Source organism: Salvelinus sp. IW2-2015, unplaced genomic scaffold, assembly GCF_002910315.2.
Source record: "Salvelinus sp. IW2-2015 unplaced genomic scaffold, ASM291031v2 Un_scaffold1255, whole genome shotgun sequence".
Lineage (NCBI taxonomy): Eukaryota > Metazoa > Chordata > Actinopteri > Salmoniformes > Salmonidae > Salvelinus > Salvelinus sp. IW2-2015.
The window spans coordinates 70,350-91,842 of NW_019942802.1; the positions used below are offsets into that span (position 1 = coordinate 70,350).

General features: G+C 42.6%; 1 protein-coding gene across 1 annotated transcript in view; it reads left to right on the plus strand.

Annotated features, from left to right (window-relative positions):
* Positions 1–21,279, plus strand: part of tcf20 (transcription factor 20) — a 30,128-nt gene extending 8,849 nt beyond the window's left edge. The window contains 5 exon segments of the mRNA XM_070438874.1: positions 10,080–18,574; positions 18,762–18,855; positions 19,045–19,112; positions 19,329–19,428; positions 19,806–21,279. Of these exon segments, the coding sequence (XP_070294975.1) occupies positions 11,195–18,574; positions 18,762–18,855; positions 19,045–19,112; positions 19,329–19,428; positions 19,806–19,822 (7,659 nt within the window). The 5' untranslated portion in view covers positions 10,080–11,194 and the 3' untranslated portion in view covers positions 19,823–21,279.
* Positions 21,280–21,493: the final 214 nt, after the last annotated feature.

Below are 21,493 nucleotides of genomic sequence, written 5' to 3' on the forward strand. Positions count from 1 at the left end.
GGTTGTTAACACAGTGTCCAAAGAAGGGCCAGAAGTATACAGAATGGTGTCGTCTGCGTAGAGGTGGATCAGAGACTCACCAGCAGCAAGAGCAGCGACATTGATATATACAGAGAAGAGAGTCGGCCCAAGAATTGAACCCTGTGGCACCCCCATAGAGACTGCCAGAGGCCCGAAAAACAGGCCCTCAGATTTGACACACTGAACTCTGTCGGAGAAGTAGTTGGTGAACCAGGCGAAGCAATCATTTGAAAAACCAAGGCTGTTGAGTCTACCGATGAGGATGTGGTGATTGACAGAGTCGAAAGCCTTGGCCAGGTCCATGAATACAGCTGCACAGTATTGTTTCTTATCGATGGCGGTTAAGATATCATTTAGAACCTTGAGCGTGGCTGAGGTGCACCCATGACCAGCTCTGAATAGTAGGGGTTGCAACAATTTCGGCAGATAATTTTCGAAAGAAAGGGTCGAGATTGTCTAGCCCGGCTGATTTGCAGGGGACCAGATTTTGCAGCTCTTTCAGAACATCAGCTGACTGTATTTGGGAGAAGGAGAAATGGGGAAGGCTTGGGCGAGTTGCTGTGGGGGGTGCAGTGCTGTTGACCGGGGTAGGGGTGGGCAGGTGGAAAGCATGGCCAGCTGTAGAAAAATGCTTATTGAAATTCTCAATTATAGTGGATTTATCGGTGGMGACAGAGTTTCCTATCCTCAGTGCAGTGGGCAGCTGGGAGGAGGTGCTCTTATTCTCCATGGACTTTACAATGTCCCAGAACTTTTTTGAGTTTGTGTTGCAGGAAGCAAATTTCTGCTTGAAAAAGCTAGCCTTGGCTTTCCTAACTGCCTGTGTATATTGGTTTCTAACTTCCCTAAAAAGTTGCATTTCACGGGGGCTGTTCGATGCTAATGCAGAACGCCACAGGATGTTTTTGTGTTGATTAAGGGCAGTCAGGTCTGGAGAGATCTAAGGGCTATATCTGTTCCTGGTTCTACATTTCTTGAATGGGGCATGCTTATTTAAGAGGGTGAGGAAGGCATTTAAAAAAAGAAACCAGGCATCCTCTACTGATGGGATGAGGTCGATATCCTTCCAGGATAACCGGGCCAGGTCATTAATAGTTTATGGTTCATTGAACAAGCATGGGAAACAATAATTGTGTCCTTCAAACTTTGCTTTTGTCAAAGAATCCTCCATTTGCAGCAATTACAGCCTTGCAGACCTTTTGCTGTTCTGTGAAGGGAGTAGTGCACAGCGTTGTACGAGATCTTCAGTTTCTTGGCAATTTCTTGCATGGAATAGCCTTCATTTCTCAGAACAAGAATAGATAGCCGAGTTTCAGAAGAAAGTTCTTTGTTTCTGGCCATTTTGAGCCTGTAATCGATCCCACAAATGCTGATGCTCCATATACTGAACTAGTCTAAAGAAGGCCAGTTCTATTGCTTCTTTAATCAGCTCCACAGTTTTCAGCTGTGCTAACATAATTGCAAAGGGTTTTCTAATGATCAATTAGCCTTTTAAAATGCTATACTTTGATTAGCTAACACAACGTGCCATTGGAACACAGGAGTGATGGTTGCTGATAATGGGCCTCTGTACGCCTAATAGTAGCTATTCCCATTAAAAGATCTGGCCGTTTCACAGCATAACAGTGCTGTGAAAAGTATCATTGCTCCCCCTTCCTGATTCTTATTCTTCTTTGCACCATTTGTCACAACTTAACATGGTTTCAGATCATCCAACACAATTTAAATATTACATAAAGATAACCACAAAGTAAACCACACATCGCATAGTTAAGTAATGAATTTTATTTATTAGCGGAAAAAGCTATCCCGAACCTTCATGGCCCCATGTGAATAAGTATTGCCCACTAAACCCTATAACTGGTTAGTGCCCACTCAGCAAGCAACAACTGCAATGTCATCTTGCAATCGCAAAGCATTCCATGCGATAACTGGCAATGAGTCTTTCACAACGCTGTGGAGGAATTTTGGCCCCTCTCTTTTCAAGAATTGGTTTTAATTCAAGCAATTGGAGGGTTTTCGAGCATGACCGCCTTTAAGCGCTCACGCACGCATCTCATTAGGATTCAAGGCACGACTTTGGACCTAGGCCAACTCAAACCTTCCTTTTTTTTTTTAAGCCCATTCAGAAGCTGCCGAACACTTGATGTGTGTTTCTGCGGATCACATTGTCCTGCTGCAAGAACCCAAACGTGCCCGCCTTCAGCTTGGAGAGTCACGAACTGATGGCTGGACATTCTCCCTTCAGGGATTTTTTTTTTGGTAGAGAGGCAGACATTCAATAGTTCATCAATCAAAGCAGTCGTCCAGGTCTGAAGCAGCAAAGCAGCCCCAGACCATACACTAACAACAATATTTGACTGTTTGTATGATGTTTCTTTTTCTGAATCGCTGTGTTATTTCTACTAATCCCAGATGCTAAGGCGCACCACACCGCCTTCCAAAAAGTTCAACTTCTGGTCTCGTCCCAGTCCACAGAATATTTTCCAACACGTCTTGGGGATAAGCCAAAATGTTTTTTGCCAAACAGCTTTATGTTCTTTCTTGTCAGGCAGTGGTTTCCGCTTGGACTCTGCCATGGATGCCATTTTGCCCAGACTCTTTCTTAATGGTTGAGTCATGAACACTGACAATTACACTGAGGCAAGTGAGCCCTGCAGTTCTTTAGATGTTGTGTTGTAAGGTTCTTTTCTGACCTCTTGGATGAGTCGTCGCTGCGCTCTTGGGGTAATTTTGGTAGGCGGCCAACTCTGGAAAAGATGACCAGTGTTCCAAATTTTCACCATTCTGTGGATAATGGCTCTCACCGTGGTTCGCTGGAGTACCAAGCTTTGAAAATGTCTTTGTAACCCTTTCCAGACTGATCAGATGTCCAAGGTTACTTTTGTTTCGCATCTGTTCCTGAATTTCTTTGGATCGCGGCGAATCTTTTGGCCTACTTGTCAACTTTTTCAGACAAGGTTCTATTTTAAGGTGATTTCTTGATTCAACAGGTCTGGCAGTAATCAGGCCTGGGTGTGGCTAGTGAAATTGAACTCAAGCTTTCCAAATAATGTGATTAACCACAAGTAAATTGACTGTTTAACAAGGGGGGAATTACTTTGTCACATAGGGCCATGAAGGTTCGGAATAGCTTTTTTCCTTAATAAATAAATTGATCACTTAAAAACTGCATTTTGTGTTTCTTGGGTTATATTTGTGTAATATTAAAATTTGTTTTGATGATCTGAAACGTTAGTAAGTGTGACAATGTGCAAAAAAAAAAAGAAATCAGGAAGGGGGAAATACTTTTTCACAACATTGTTATATATATACACTGCTTCAAAAAAAATTAAAGGGAACACTTAAACAACAACATGTAATCCAATCAATCACACTTCTGTAATCAAACTGTCCACTTAGGAAGCAACACTGATTGACAATAAATTTCACATGCCTGTTGTGCAAATGGAATAGAACAAAAGGTGGGAAATTATAGGCAATTAGCAGACACCCCCCAATAAAGGAGTGGTTTTGGCAGGTTGGTGACCACTGACCACTTCTCAGTTCCTATGCTTCCTGGCTGATGTATTGGTCACTTTTGAATGCTGCCCGGTGCTTTCACTCTATGGTAGTATGAGACGGAGTCTACAACCCACACAAGTGGCGTCAGGTAGTGCAGCTCATCCGGATGGCACATCAATGCGAGCTGTGGCAAGAAGGTTTGCTGTGTCGTCAGCGTAGCTGTCCAGAGCATGGAGGCGGTCACCAGGAGACAGGCCAGTAACATCAGGAGACGTGGAGGAGGCCGTAGAGGTGCAACAACCCAGCAGCAGGACCGCTACCTCCGCCTTTGTGCAAGGAGGAGCAGGTGGAGCATGTCCAGACCCTGCAAAATTACCTCCAGCTGGCAACACATGTGCAGTGTCTGCTCAAACAGTCAGAAACAGCCTCCCATGAGGGTGGTATGAGGGCCCGACGTCCACAGTGGGGGTTGTGCTTACAGCCCAACACGTGCAGGACGTTTGGCATTTGCCAGAGAACACCAAGATTGGCAAATTCGCCACTGGCCCCTGTGCTGCTTCACAGATGAAAGCAGGTTCACACTGAGCACATGTGACAGACGTGGACAGAGTCTGGAGACGCAGTGGAGAACGTTCTGCTGCCTGCAAACATCCTCCAGCATGACGGTTTGGCGGTGGGTCAGTCCATGGTGTGGGGTGGCATTTCTTTGGGGGGCCAACAGACCTCCATGTGCCGCCCAGAGGTAGCCTGAACTGCCATTAGGTACCGAGATGAGATCCTCAGACCCTTGTGAGACCAATGCTGGTGCGGTTGGCCTGGGTTCCTCCAATGAAGACAATGCTAGACTCATGTGGCTGGAGTGTGTCAGCAGTTCTGCACGAGGAAGGCATTCGAATGCTATGGACTGGCCCGCCCGTCCCCAGACCTGAATCAATTGAGCACATCTGGGACATCATGTCTCGCTCCATCCACCAACGCCACGTTGCACACAGACTGTCCAGGAGTTGGCGGATGCTTTTAGTCCAGGTCTGGGGGAGATTCCCTCAGGAGACCATCCCCCACCTCATAGGCAGCATGCCCAGGCGTTGTAAAGGGAGGTCATACAGGCAACGTGGCAGGCCACACACACTACTGAGCCTCATTTTGACTTGTTTTTAAGGACATTACATCAAAGTTGGATCAGCCTGTAGTGTGGTTTTCCATTTTATTTTGAGTGTGACTCCAACAGACCTCCATGGGTTTGATAATTTTGATTTCCATTGATCATTTTTTGTGTGATTTTGTTGTCAGCACATTCAACTATGTAAGAAAAAGTATTTATAAAGAATATTTCATTCATTCAGATCAGGATGTGTTTTTTTAGTGTTCCCTTTATTTTTTTGAGCAGTGTATACACACACAGTTGAAGTTGGAACTTTACTACACCTTAGCCAAAATACATTTAAACTCAGTTTTTCCCAATTCCTGACATTTAATTCTAGTAAAAATTCCTGTCCTTGGTCATCGTTAGGATCACCACTTTATTTAAAAAATGTGAAATGTCAGAATAATAGTGAAGAGAGATTATTTATTTCAGCTGTTATACCTTTCTCACATTCCCAGTGGGTCAGAAGTTTACATACACTCATTAGTATTCGGTAGCATTGCTTTAAATTGTTTAACTTGGGTCAAATGTTTTGGGTAGCCTTTCCACAAGCTTCCGACAATAAGTTGGCGAATTTTGGCCCATTCTCTTGACAGAGCTGGTGTAACTGATTCAGGTTTGTAGGCTCTCTTGCTCGCACATGCTTTTCAGTTCCTGCCCCACACATTTTCTTAGGATTGAGGTCAGGGCTTTGTGATGGCCTTCCATACCTTGACTTGTTGTCTTTAAGCAATTTACCACAACTTGGAAGTATGCTTGGGGTCATTGTCCAATTTGAATACTCATTTGCACCAAACTTTAACTTCATGACTGATGTCTTGAGATGTTGCTTCAATATATCCACATAATTTTCCTTCCTCATGAGGCCATCTATTTTGTGAAGTGCACCAGTCCCTCCTGCAGCAAAGCACCCCACAACATGATGCTGCCACCCCCGTGCTTCACGGTTTGGGATGGTGTTCTTCGGCCTGCAAGCACCCTTTTTTCCACAAAAACGATATGGTCATTATGGCCAAACAGTTCTATTTTTGTTTCATCAGACCAGAGGCATTTCTCCAAAAAGTATATCTTTGTCCCTTGTGCAGTTGCAAACCATATTTCTGCCTTTTTACGGTGGTTTTTGGAGCAGTGGCTTCTTCCATGCTGAGCGGCCTTTACAGGTTATGTCGATATAGGACTTGTTTTACTGTCAATATAGATACTTTGTTACCTGTTCACCAGCATCTTCACAAGGTCCTTTGTGTTGTTCTGGGATTGATTTGCACTTTTCGCACCAAAGTACGTTCATCTGTAGGAGACAGAACGCGTCTCCTTCCTGAGCTGTATGACGGCTGCGTGGTCCCATGGTGTTTATACTTGCATACTATTGTTTGTACAGATGAACATGGTACCTTCAGGCATTTGGAAATTGATCCCAAGGATGAACCAGACTTGTGGAAGTCAACAATAGTTTGAGGTCTTGGCTGATTTCTTTTGATTTTCCCATGATGTCATGCAAAGAGGCATTGAGTTTGAAGGTAGGCCTTAAAATACATCCACAGGTACACCTCCAATTGACTCAAATGTTGTCAATTAGCCTAACAGAAGCTTCTAAAGCCATGACATTTAATGGCACAGTTAACTTAGTGTATGTGAACTTCTGACCCACTGGAATTGTGATACAGTGAAATAATCTGTCTGTAAACAATTGTTAGAAAAATTACTTGTCATGCACAAAGTAGATGCCCTAACTGACTTGCCAAAACTATAGTTTGTTAACAAGACATTTGTGGAGTGGTTGAAAAACAAGTTTTAATGACTCCAACCTAAGTGTTTGTAAACTTCCGACTTCAACTGTGTATATATAATGGTGTGTAAAGACAGTYTATGAATAGAAAAGGTGTGTACAGCAGTAGTTATAAGATGAGCCATGACTAGAATACAGTATATACAGATCCTTCAGGAACTATTCATACCCCTTGATTTATTTCACATTTAGTTGTTACTTATTCCGCATTTAGTTGTTACAGCCATCTACACACACTAACCTATAACGACAAAGTGAAAACATGTTTTTAGATTTTTTTCAAATGTATTGAAAATGAAATACATTATTTACATTACGTAAGTATTCACACCCCTGAATCAATACATGTTAGAACCACCTTTGGCAGCGATTACAGCTGTGACTCTTTCTACGTATGTCTCTAAGAGCTTTGCACACCTGGATTGTACAATATTTGCACAATATTCTTTAAAAAATTATTCAAGCTCTGTCAAGTTGGTTGTTGAMCATTGCTAGACAACCATTTACAAGTCTTGCCYTATATTTTCAAGTCGGTTTAAGTCAAAACTGCGACTTGGGCACTCAGGAACATTCAATGTTGTCTTGGTAAGCAACTCCAGTGTATATTTGGCCTTGTGTTTTAGGTTATTGTCCTGCTGAAAGGTGAATTTGTCTCCCAGTGTCTGTTGGAAAGTAGACTGAACCAGGTTTTCTTCTAGGATTTTACCTGTGCGTAGCTCAATTCCATTTATTTTTATACCCCCAACAAACTCCCTAGTCCTTGCCAATGACAAGCATACCCACAACATGATGTAGCCACCACCACTATGCTTGAAAATATGGAGAGTGGTACTCAGTGATGTGTTGTTTTAGATTTGCCCCGAACATCATTTTGTATTCAGTAAGTAAATTTCTTTGCCACATTTTTTGCGGTTTTACTTTAGTGCCTTACTGCAAATAGGATGCAGGTCTTGGAATATTTGTATTCTTTGCGAGGCATTAGAAAACCTCAGTCTTTGTGGTTAAATCTTTATTTGAAATCTGCTGCTAGACTGAGGGACCTTACAATTATCTGTATGTGTGGGGTACAGAGATGAGGTAGGCATAAAAAAATCATGTTAATTAAACAGTATTATTGCACATAGTGAGTCCATGCAACTCATAATGTGACTGCACACTTAATTAGGCTTGCCATAACAAAGGGGTTGAATAGTTATTGACTCAAGACATTACAGCTTTTCATTTTTAATTAATTTGTAAAAAATCTATACAAACAAAATTGCACTTTGACATTATGGGTAATTGTGTGTAGATCAGTAACACAAKATCTAAATTGGATCCATTTTAAATTCAGTCTAACACAACAAAATGTGGAAAAAGTCAAAGGGTGTGAATACTTTCTGAAGGCACTGTACATATAAAGTGGGTAAAATAGTATGTTAACATTATTAAAGTGACCAGTGTTCAATGACTGTACATAGGGCAGCAGTCTCTAAGTTGCAGGGTAGAGTACCGAGTGGTAGGATGGCTATTACAGTGACTAAGGTTCAAGGGCCGTGGCTATACAAATTACACTTTTACAAAAGACTGCTGAAGTTGGCTGCCAGCAATTGGTCAATAGCACTTTTACAGTGTAATTAAAACAGACAATAGACGTGTCACATTGCCCTCATGAATGATGACCCCATCAAAGTGGCGTCACCGCATAATTAGAATCCCTGTTGATTTAATACCTTAGAAAGCTGTTAAATACATTTACGTTGAGCTATACCTACCTGTTTTATTAATTTAGTGACGTGATAAGAAACCACATGGCTGGCTTACCACAGCTTTATAAGATTATTTTGTAATCATGTACAATCCATGTAGGCCTACATGGATTCATTGTGATCTTGACATTATTGTGCCATTGTTTTCACTTCATGCTGCTAGGCCTCTGGGTAAAAGATTTGAATTCATTCACTTTTTGTAAGCACCCCTTTTGAGTTGAACGAAACCTCTCATACATATTGCCAATTGTACAAGTGCTCAGAAAGTGACTTTTTAGACCTGATGCCAAAACATTCAAAGAGATGTGGTCAAAGGTAAATAAAGTTAAATAAAATGTAATTAAATGTGTCAAAGTTGACCTATTTTGCATCACTGGAAAAGATAAACGTTTGAGATTGATATTTAAAAGCTTACAAACAAGTTGTCAAACTGTTTATATATTGATTGATTTATCTAATTATCATCTGAGGTTTTGGTGTTGTGCCCACCATCTGTTGAGACACAAACATGTTCTTGAATACAGGGGTGGAACGTGCATGTTTTGGCTGATAAATGTATAAAAAAACATAAATGTATACTTTCAAATGGTACAACAAACATGGTTGGAGGTCCACACATTAGAGAATGTTGACTTGAAGGGGAATATAAATTGGTTTAAATAACACTGTCAGTCCTCCATAGGAAACCTATTGAAATATAGATAATAGAATAGACATGACCAGTTAAGTTAACATTTGACGGTGGGTGGACCGGCGGCCATCTTTGTGGTAGTAATTAGAAGTACTAACTTAAATTTCAATGGTGTACCAGTTAAATTGCAGTGGTTTGAAGGGATAAGTCATTCTATGAGTTAAATTTCTAGCATGTTGTGTCTCAACCACACACAACACACAAACTTCAGATGATGTAAAGTAGGGTCTAAGCAACAACAAATAATAATWAATTTAGTTTGTTTTTCTACAAGAAATTATACAATATTTTGACAACCCTGTTTGTAAGCTTTTAAAATGATATCAAACTCAACCGTTTATCATTTCCAGTGATAAAGACAAGGATGTCTCATAGGGCCGGGATGATACCAGTATCGCAATATTGCAAAACCAGGGCTGTTTTCCTCAATAAGTTAAATCCACTTTGTGTTTTTTCCCCTTGCCGTGTTAGTGTTACTAACAACGTGTTAGTATCGCGATACTGGTATCGTCCCTAACCTAATGTCTCTTGGTGTGGTGGGGTATGGAAAATGGGTCAACTTTGAGCATCTCTGTCTCCTGAATGTTTTAGCATTCAGGTCCAAAAAGTCACTTTATGACCACTTATTCCATGGGCAAACATGTATGGAAAGTTTTGTTTAAATTCAAAGGGATGCGGTCAAAAGATTATTTAACTCATATGGATTTACCTTCTACTCTAGTGCCTTTCGTTTTTGTGCAATTCCGTGGATGTTTGAGTTACATGCGTTATCAAGAATTGAACATACACAGCAGTGGCAGTTGACACACACAAGTGCCKTAATACCTGTGTATTTATTTACATGGTAGTTACATGGGCAGGTGGGCCTATAGTGTAATTACAGTATGAAGTTATAAAGTTAGACACGTTGACACCTGATTCATTGTATTGCAGATTATATGTGACTATTTCTACAGTAAGACCTACAGTTAGTACAATACTAAAATAGACCATGTGGCATATGTTAAGGAACACAGTGAGAAAGAGTAATGGGTTATGCAATGGTTAACAACAAACCCACTGTACTTACTTTGTCAGCAAAAACCCACACAGCATTTTTGGATGTAATATCCTATGTACAGTATAGACTATGTGGTCGTTGTGGCACACAGACAGTTATTTTTGTTTKTTTTTCTGTTCTTTCAGATTTCCACAGGGCTCCTGTAAACAAGTGAAGAGAGATGGACTCACATGGATGGAAATACTGGAGAGAAACTGCAAAAGAAAAACAAGAAGAAGCTGATTAAATGGAAACCTTACTTTTGGACATTGGTATTATGGGAGACGGTCAATTTGAATAATGATTGAAAGAAAAGAAAATAAGGTAAGACAGAAACATGTTGGAGATATAGAAGAGCACCAAAGATAAACAACTGGTGAAGAAGAACTAAAGTTGGGGAAACTGGGGACCAAAGACTTTTCTACAATCCAACTACATACGTCAAAAAGTCTAAGGGAATGAGAAAAATGAGAATTTCAAAAAAGTATTAATCTCAACAAGAACACAAATGCCAGTGGATTTTTTCCCCTTTTGGTTTGAGACATTTATTGGATGAAAGTATTGGCTAGCATTTCTAAGGTTTCTACACAGGAAACTAGCCACATACATGCAAACCTACATGAGGGAAGCATTATTGTTTCACATAGTTCCTGCCAGAACTGAATCATTTCTGCAATGGCAGATCCAGCAGTCTAAAAGGCAGTGACTCCAGTTACTCGTGAAAAAGTTTTTGCACATGGGACACCATTGAACCCACTGCAATTTATCTTAACTCTGTTTTCCTGTGCTCTTTACAGTGGAAAGGACTTTTGAGGCCTATTATTTCAAGTGCTGTTGTCTCTCTTGATATTTTCACATTTAGTGCCAAACTGCAACATCTGTATCATATCATTTTAACATTGAAATCGCTACTACATTTAGTACAACAAAACGGATATTTAGTTGTAATCTGAACTCAGCCCTCCAACTATTACAACTATAATGGAGATACTCTACAACACAGATTTCAGAGTTCTTTAGTTGCATCTAATTGAAAATTACTGGTCATTTTCTGCTCAAGCCTCAGTATTTGCTTCATTTTCAATTGCTGCTACAAGTGTGATAAAACATTTGTGATAAAGTCACTTGTTTCAACTCTGCTGGACTTTGTTGGACTCTCCACCATAATTTAACTGCGAGCCTACGAAGTCAACTGACACAGTAACTGCCATTACGGAACAAAAAACATTCCCTCAAACAATTCATAAAAATCCATCAAAACATGCAGAATTTCCCCAACAGTCCAGTACCTCCAGCTCTTCCTCCTGGATTTACTAGTAGGGGTGGAGGTGGCTCCTCTTACCCACCACAGTCAACAGATCCCCAGATATCCCCAAGGATGACAGARGACTARACTGGGATGCAACAGCAAACACCTCCAAACCCTCAAAGTCACAGTCGACACCTACTCCATCGAGGGCACCACCACCCTGGTCAGGCTGGCCATATGCTTGCTTATGATGCAAGACACAGAGCTGGGGAATCATCACACGGTAATATTCACAGTGGCAGTAGTAGCAACCCTTACCAAAAGGAAACAATGGATTATTATTTTGCKATGGGTGMAAAGGACAGACATAGAAGAGGAGGTATGGCATATGGGGCAGGTTTTGGGTACTCAAATATGGATGGACATATACCTCAGCAGTACAGACAAGCTGGAACTAGCTCCGGATTGTCCTCCGGGATGATGTCTCCCTATCCTTTYGACTATGGTTCGACGGCCGGCTCAGGTGGTAGTAGCAGTGGTGCTGGAGCATTTTCCCCCTCCCATCAGTACAAAATGGGTCAGAACCCTGCAATGCAGCCAGCATCAGGGCCTCAGATGCAGCACCGCCAACATGGACAGAATTACCCCYCCCATCAAGCTCTGCAACATGGACAGCAGCATAGGACTTATCCCATCTCTGGACACAGAATGCCTCCACAGTTCTCACACTACTCCCCACAGGGTAGTGCATCCACAGGGTCATCAGGAATGTACAGCTCCCCACCACAGAGATATCATGATGGGGCCAGCAGTGGTGGTGGATTTGAACCTAAAGTCAACAACTCTCCTAATATGAACTCTAATTCAAACTCAATTTCAAGTTCAGCTACAACAAACAATGTTGGATCACTGGAGAATGTTYCAKAGAGRTACCACTCTTCAAGTTARCCCTCATACTCCCCACAAACTCATCCACTCCACAAACAAGCCACSCTCCAGSACCGCAATTCTCAGCACAATTTAGGAATAGGTTACGACAACTCTCTRAAAATGCAGCATCATGCCCCTCCACCAGGTTCTGTATACTCTAAACATCACCAATCCACCAATCCCGGAATGCCTCAACAACCGTGTCAAGAAATAGCCAAATCGCCAATGCARTCTCAACCCCAACAGGGCCAGATTAACCAAAACTTCAGCCCTATATCTAACCCCTCTCCAGCTGCCTCTGCAGTGCAGTCTCCCAGTTGTAGCTCCTCACCTTCCCCGTTGATGGGTGTCTCAGAAGGTCATGGAAACCCTTTATGTCCCCCACATGTTCCATCAKATCCTCCTCCCCCAAATCCTCGTAGTTGCCGTGGTCGGTTATTGCAGACTATGCCTCAGTTGAGTCCCACACCCAACTCCAACAGCAGCATCAGTAGTTGTGGCAGCAMTGGCAGTAACAAAGCTACTGGTCTGAATACAAGCGCTGGAGGTGGTCACTTAGTCTCAAACCGAAGCAGAATGGCTGCAGYTACAGGAAAAGGATCACATGAAGAAGGGTCATCCTCYTCTGTCTATTCATCTTCTCCTCTTGACAAACTCATGCAAGATCCTGGCTTGAACAGTCTAAATGCGTTGACATCACAGGTAGCGAATTTACCCAATACAGTGCAACATATGCTTCTCACTGACACATTAATGTCACATAGAAGGGGGAAAGATGGACAAAGTCAAATGCTGCAGGCATTACAAGCCATTCCCTCTACTCAACCAAGGAGTCGAAGTGTCAGTGCTGCCTCAYGCAGTGGGATAGGTGGTGGTGAYGSTGCTAGCTCTGAGGCTGGAGGTGATGAWGATTCCTTTCTGGTGTCCGAAAGAGTATCATCAAGGGCCAAAGAGGAACGKGATGAGCAGATTTCTGAGGGGGYAAAATCTAGAATGCGGCYGATGAGTGMRGCAAGCAGTGGATCGGAACCAACTGGCTACTATCCTCCATCTCACAGTCAAATGTCCATGGGTTCAAGTAAAAACCAATCCCATACTGGAAAGAGTCATCAGGGTTCACAAGGGAAGATGATGTTKARGGAATCTTCTACAAAACAATCTCTGAATCCATCAGATGTTTCTGAAAGAAAGACAACTGAAACCCGGACACCTTCATTGTCATCTCCCTCCTCTGCTCCTCAATCTGCTGAGCCTGGGCCAAGCGTACATTCTCGCCCTCCTGTTTCCTCTACTCCCTCATGCCCCATTCCCTCTCCTGCTCCTCAGTTCCACCCAAACTGTGTTTCTGAGCCTGGTGCCACTGATGTTAATACTAAAAATGGGCTTAAGAAAACAAGGGAAATTAAATATGAAGGAATTAAAGATGAAAGTGGACGGATGGTTGAAAAAATTGAAAAAGGCACCCATGGAGAGCAGACCCGAGAGGGACACATGCGACAAGATGGGCAGGACAAAGAAAATAAATTGGATCGATCTTCCTTGCGTAACAAAAAGGGTGATGAGAAGGACGGAAAACGATGTAAGACACGAGATTTGGACAACTCCAATCTAGATCAAAATATTGAGGAACAGCCAAATGCTGGTGGAGTGGGTGTTATTGTGTCAACTCGTTGTGAGGTAAATAGTCCAGAAAAGGCTACACATGCACAAGACAACTGCATAGAGGAGAAACATTCAGACAGCTTCTTTAGAGAGTCTAGTCGTCATAATGGGGAGGAAGGAATGGATTTGAGTGTATATTCCTCTCATCATGAAGTTCCCCAGAAATCTAACTTTGGGCGGTCTGTCCCTCAAAATCATCCCCCCTCYGGTSCTCAYAAATATGGTTACCAAGAGTCACCACATGGTGCTGCCATGGGTTTGAAGAATAGYGGGAGACCTAGTCCAGGGAGTGTAACMGGATCAAATTCAAGGTATCAAGGCTTCCATCAYCCAAAGRRCAYTTATGGSCCTGAACACACCAAGGATGTCYRGGGTACTACAGTTGAGGGATCAGTGAGGAGAAGAGAAGGATCYGGAGCAAGAGGACATGATGATAATTCTCAACTSCAGCATCKATTTCCAAGCCTCTTGCAGGAGGTTCTACAGGGTTATCACTTAGACCGGCGCTATGGGCGATCTGAACAGGCACTAACTGCCCATCTCCAGGCMCAAAATATGACTCGGCAACAGTACCAAACCAGGCATCCTTATGGCATGGCTGAAAGTATGAGAACCCAAACTGGAGTTGGAGAGGTCACTTCCCACCCRTCCCGAATGACKAGCCCTGGAAAGCCTCTTCAACRAAATCAGCGCKWGGGGCCTGGATCTGATTTTGTACCWGAATCACCTCAACCCTCTTTGAGGTCTGAAGGAGTAGATACTAAGGGATCTCACAGTGCTTCTMCAGAGAAAAATAAAATGGCAACACCGCAGCGTCATCCCACCCATATGCCACAGTCTACAGAGTTTTTGTCTGGACCTCCACCAAAACACATCAATTTAGCKGACTACTCGTTACCTCACAGGAAACCCCCTTCAGGTCTGCCCAGCTCATCATCAGCTGTACAGGAACTCCTATTGCAGGAAACAGAGCCGCTAGCGGGCAGTGTTGGAACCATAGGTCAAATTGAGTCTCAAATGTTGACGTCRTCCCTTTTACCTCCATCTAAAGAGCGCCGCTCTGTCATATGTGATGTTTGTCCCAATCGCCGCAGTACACCAGAAAGGGATGGGYAACGTGAAAGAGAGCGGGYAAAAAGTCKAATTGGTGCCTCTGTYATCCAACTGCCATCAACAAATGATCTAGMGAACAGTAYGGAGATGGGAGATAAAAAAGAGGTTGGAYTGAAGGTAGCATRAAAGGAGACTGCAGAGGCTGTCCATCATAGTGGTCTTACAACCAAGGAAACTGATGTTGAGCATCATAACAAGGCTTTKCACCCATCTGTGGTTATGAATMCAGAGCCTCTTAGAAGAGGTAAGATTGATTTGACCACCACCATGCCRTCTCYACATCTGCAGCAAACCTCTCACTATCCCTCTACCACCAACCCTCTGTCTCCACCATCAAGACGTCAGTCATACCCACATGGTGTAGATTTATCTACAGGGCATGCCAGTGGCTTTCCTGGTTCCAGGTTWGGTGATACAAGAGAGGGCAATATGATGCCACGTAACCCCCATTTTCACAATCCCTACCACTCACCCCAAGTTCAATTACAAAACCCACAATCCGCAAACAAATTACAAATGTATACTCACCTCCATGCTCATGACWTGGATGACAGACTTGATTGGGCAGCTACCATTKATAGACCCACCAAGGATATGATGCAGTCCAGTACTTCTCCAGGTAGACATAAACTCAGTCATTCAGAGCAGAGACAAAGYATGCAGTCTCCAACTGACATTTTGCACAATCGCCAACCGTTCGCTAAACAGCAAGTTCCTCATCAGAACACTTACTATGACATGAAAATGTGGGAGTCAACAKACTCTGGTAGAGAGAGTGTAGGGATGTTGGAGGGGGACCCTTACCAGAGAAGTCAACAYCCACCTCCTGCTGCTCCTCTTGGGTCTGTTGCCCCCCAATTGGTTCCAACAGCTCCACCAGTCTCCAACATRCTTGAATCARCTGTTTCCCAAGTGGTTACAGAAGAAATCTTTAAATCACTCCATCCAWCAKCTACACCTAATTCCATGAAAACYGTTGGTCACAGTATTGGTGGSAATGTCAATTCCGTGATGCCACAGAGCCATCGACCAAATAAAACTGGGGGTTCTGGGGACACTAATCCATTAATGTTGAGGAGGAGAGTTCGATCTTTCATTTCCCCTATCCCAGCCAAGAGGCAGCATCAGGATGTATCACAGCAAAGGASTGCCCCTAGTTCATATCACTCACCTTTGACCTACTCTGAATCCAGCCTCCAAAATGARGATGACTCATCCAGTTCAGATATAACTACACTTGGTTCGCCTAATACTCCTTGTCCCACACCTGGACAAAGCACTTATTCACAATCCTCCTCACCTGTTCAGGGTAAAAAGAGTKTGCCTCCAAGAAAAGGGAGAGGTTTYAAACTGGAGGCTATTGTTCAGAAAATTACACCAAATGTGAAGAAATCTACTAACAGRGGCCATACCGATGTTGACTCAAATGATTTTGCTGGATTTTCTKACACTGAAATGTCACAGTTTACTGACACACAGGAKGAAGAGGAATGTTTACCTTATCTAGATGAAAGTCTCTCATTAAGTGACATTATGCCCTACAGAGGGGTTGATGAGACTGGACCGTTACCTCCCACCGCATACCCCTGTGATCCTCACCAGACATCACAAGTTCTTAAACGTGGCACCACAGGAACTGTTACAAGACCTTTGCAGCCAGACTTTGACTTTGGGTTAGGGACTGCAGCATCTAGTACTGGTGATAGAGATAAAGAGATACCCYCTGACTTCACCTTGTTAGGGCCCTTACCCCCACCTCCACCACTACCTTGTCCAGTACAGGGCTCCCCCCCACCTTCTTCATCTGCCTTGTCTGATATTCAACATTTCACTAATACTTACCAGCAACTTGAGACTCGAAGAGGTGAACAATCTGCTGCTAACCTTCTGAGACAAAAACTTGAAGAAACTGGGATTGGATTTGATGATTACAGTAGCAGTGACTATTATGGAACCACCCCACCACACCACAGTCAGGCTCAAGGGCACTRACTAAGACAGCCWCATCAAACTTCTCCAAGGTCATCTTTGGCAATGACAGGYTCACCACAAGATTCCAAACAATCAGACAATTCTGTACCCAAAGGCTATTTCCCATCAGGCAAGAAGAAGGGAAGGCCTGTTGGAAGTGTGAATAAGCAAAAACGTGCTCAAGCCYCCCAGTCACAGAATGCGAGCCCAAGTGCTCTGTCTGGCCCACCCATTCAATCTCCTGCAACTGTTAGRCCACAGGTAGCCCCAAGCCCTYGCACTACAGCCTCTGCCCSATCAGTCACTCCTCRGACTGATCAGAAYATGACTCCTCCTGAGATTCCACCAGTCTTGACCCAAGCAGTAAAAGTGGATGCTGAAAGTGAGGACACTCAYCCAGAGACGGAGGTGAAATCAGTCTGCCAGAAACAAGGGGGGGTGAAAGACGAGAGTGAGGTKGTGGGATCAAGAGGCAGGCAGAGYAGGAGGAGAAGAGGAGTAGCAGCAGCGGCGGCCAAAGATGACCTGGAAGCGGCTACAAGAGCGGGGGAACATTTTGATAACAYCAGAGTTTTTCCTGATAATAGCAAGTGTGCCTTTGCTCCATACATACATGTGGAGAGGAAAGTAGCTGAGATAGGAGCCGTGTGCACAATTGTGAATGGTGAAGAGGAAAAGATGAAGGGAGAGCGTGGAGCGGTTGGAGGGAAAGCAAGCAGTAGTGGTATTGAAGCTCTTTTGACCTCAGCTCTTTTGTCTCAACTGCCTAGGAGAGACGGAGAAATTGAGAGGGTCAAAGAGAAGAGGGAACTGGAGGATGTAGACTCTGCCCTCCAGGCAGGAAAGGRTCTACCTTCATCTGAGTACCTTCTACCAGGCCCTGTGATTACTGAATCCATTCATTCTGGCCGTCTTCTCTGCTGCCTGTGCCAGAAATGGGCCAATTACAAAAACCTTGGGGATCTCTATGGACCTTACTACCCTCCTGAATATGCTACYAGGCTTCCRAAGAATCAACCCCAGATTCGACAGAGTCTTGTAACTACTGGGATGAGTAGAAATGTGCAAAATCTAGACACCATTTCAAATGTGTTGACCACCCAGGGCCSTGAACTGCAAGATGTGCCAACTATCAAGTCCTCAACTTATAGTGATTYCATGTTCAGTCAAGAGACAAATACAACTTCCCCTGCCACTGCTGTTGGCACTGCCTCTCCAGCAGGTGGAGGGGAGATGCTTTATRTGGCCAGCAAACTTGCTAAAACCACCACCAACAAGACAACAGTTCTTAAMTGGGACATGCCTCCAGAGTTAAAACCAYTTACTGAGCTAAGGAAACAACCRGAACTTCAGAATGAGCCCACTTACAGTCAGCAAAACCAACCATGCCAGCAACAGCAGACAGAAGACACTCAACAAAGGCCGCAACACAGAAAGCTGACGTCGCACCCGAGATTTAAAAGGAGACAGAAATCCAGTGAGAATTCCCCAAGAATGGTGCCATCCAACAGCAAAGCCTCATTGCCATTCCAYCCRCCTCCCCCAACCTTAGACTCCCTTGGACCTTTGGCACAGCTGGCCCAACTTCCTCAGATGCCTATGGACCCAGAGGAGCTGTGGGTGCATGAGGCATGCATGGTCTGGACCAGTGGGGTTTACCTGGTCAATGGAAGACTGTATGGCCTACAGGAGGCACTAGATGGTGCCAGAGACACAGTGAGTAATCTTTTTGTTGTTGTTGATGTCTATACAGTATACAATGTAATGATATTGGTTACTATATATAGGTATTTTTTCAGCTCAATATACCTTAAGCAGTTCTCAGAAGTCCACAGTTTGAAGTTTTTAATCGATTTTTGCACTTTCTTCTGTTATTCTCTATGTTATGTCTGTCTGTGTTCAGGTTTGCTCATATTGTGAAATGGTTGGCTCAACCCTCGGCTGTTACAGCAAAGGCTGCACACTGAGATATCACTACCCGTGTGCCATGGATGCAGGTAAGAGCAGCAAAGATTTCCTTTAATACCGAATTTATATCTCATTACTCATATGCTGTGCCCTAAACCTTACCTCCCGCTGCCTACTGTAACTATAATAATAGTACCCAATTATATTGAGTGTTATAATTTTCTGAGTTGATGGTTATTTTATGTCATTTGTATCACTTTTCCTTCACCTCTCCTCAGACTGCTCTCTGAATGAAGATAACTTTTCATTACGATGTCCGAAGCACAAGGTAAAAAGGGAGAGGTTGGTTATTATATAATTCCTAGGAAACCAAAATATTTGTGACTCTTCATTGTGTTAATATATTTAAAATTCCTTTATCTCATGTGCCACTTTAGTTATTAAGAAACTAATTCTGCCACTTTAGTTATTAAGAAACTAAATTCTGCCACTATAGTTAAGAAACTAATTACCACTTGAATTACCTTCCTCTCCTTTGCACCTCCCCCCTTATTCTTGCCAGTTCCCCAGAGCAGCCAGCCAGCTAAATCTGTGTACCCTGAGCAGTCTGAGAGAGGCTGAGAGAGACACTGAGGAGGAAGAGACGCAGGAGTATAGGATCGGTAAGTTTTTAAAAGGCAGTGGTGCGACCGTGCACCAAAATGAATGTTACAACTCTGAAGGATTTGAAAAGACTAATATTTGTTTGGTATGAGACTGAGCACCCTGTTCTATTTGTTTGTGTTCATATCCCCCCAAACTATCCTCAAATTGTTAAACCAAAAAAAGTGTCTGTCAAAGATGAAGCCAAGTATTTATTAGCCCAGGGCTGCTTATTATTTTTGTTTATACCATTAGCTTCAAGGTAACATAAAGTAAAAAAATGTTTTTTAACGTATTCTGCTCATCATAGATTTGGAAATGCCAACTGTATCCACCACACACAGGGTTGTGTAATCCCTGGTGTCAATACACACTTGCTTTTTGTATCCTTTCCTAGGTATGCTTGGACGATGAGGATTGTCAGAGAAACAAACAGCCCTAAACAGGATGGGACGTGCATCTTTTGACGGGTGGACTATGATGCCGGAGAAAAAAGAGGATTTTAACATTTCTGAACAGGAATTAACTTTAAAACATTTAAGAAAAAGAAAAACTCCTTCCTTTAAAAAGAAAAACAGATCAAAGCAACGTTGAGGAAGACTAAAAAGGAAGACCAAGGTGGGACAGAACGAGACATTGCGAGTGACGGAACAGAAAGGAACTTCCTCTTAAAAGAAACAAATAGCCTCTCTAGGCAAACTTTGCATTTCTGGAAATACCCTCAAACTCTTCTTTCCATCATGGCTRTAGTCATTTTATCTATCATGTTTTTTTGTCCAAATGTTATGAATCAGAGTATTGGGAACAACCCACCCAGAGGACTATAAGAGAGCGTTGGGGTGAAAAGTTGACATTATAGTTGGAAGGAAAGGAGAGGCAATGTATCTACTTCATGTAGTATTTTATCATAACCTTCATAATCATTATTTTAGTTATCATTATTTTGTATCTGCATCAGTATTTACTGAAATAGATTTATCTCCATTTATATTTTGTRAACATTTATCAAACATCGGATATTTTATCATTCCTGGAGAGGGAGGTGCCAGAATGACATCATTTGGAATGTCAAGGCCGAGTTGCCACAAAGACATTGTTGCCTTGGAGAATGGACATTTGTTGCCTTTCAAAGTGCGWATGTATAAGAGTGAATGTGTGTGAAAATGTGGATTTGAGTGTCCATTTTTGGTCCTTTGAAAAGTGTTCTTATTTTTCATCCTTGGGGTTTTTACGGTACAGATAGTAGTCATGAAAATRGAATGGACATGATCTTATTTTTCAAACAAAATATTCATAATGTGCTGAGAGAACAATTGAACCCTGACAGGAGGAGATCACAATATTGACTAATGCATGCCTGCCATCTTTGACCATATTGATTGGGAGAAGACGTCACTTGACAGGTAAACCAAGTGTTGACGTTGTGGTGGACCTTGTTCAGTATATGGGTGGGGTTTTATGTGAAAAGAAAGTCACATTTGGCTGACAAAATTCTAACGAGCATTACCAAAACCTTTTGGAATCTAGAGGGTTTTTGGAATGACTGGGACTGGGAGTCCCCACCTTTACTGTGGAACGAGGAGTCAGTATATCCCGAGTACTTTAATAGGTTCATTTCTCAATGACACTTAAGATATGGATCAAGAGATGCTAAATGCATTCAAAAGAAGCGTTGCCATAAACTAAACAAGTGAGTCGTACCTGGTGTTGTCTATCATTTTTTTTATTATTGTACTTGTAAAAAAAAATGTTGAACTGAAAGAAYACAAGTATGATATTGAAAACATGCTGTATTAGAAACCTGTCAATATGTATATGAACTATGAATACACTTACTAAATGCTTCAAAGAATGCTATCCTTTTGAATATTTCACATTGTACTGTTGTCCTTTTAAGCCATTCATTTTTTCATTCAAACTTAATTTGTTTTTATTGGAGAGGAAGATCCTTTCTGGGTTCTCTCAGCCCAATAGACTCTCCTTTCATTCTGTCATTCCTTTTCTTCTCTGTCCCTTTCTCTCACACGCACACARTCTTCTCACTCCTGCTGTGTCTTAAATTGTGTACCGCTGACAGTGAGCCTC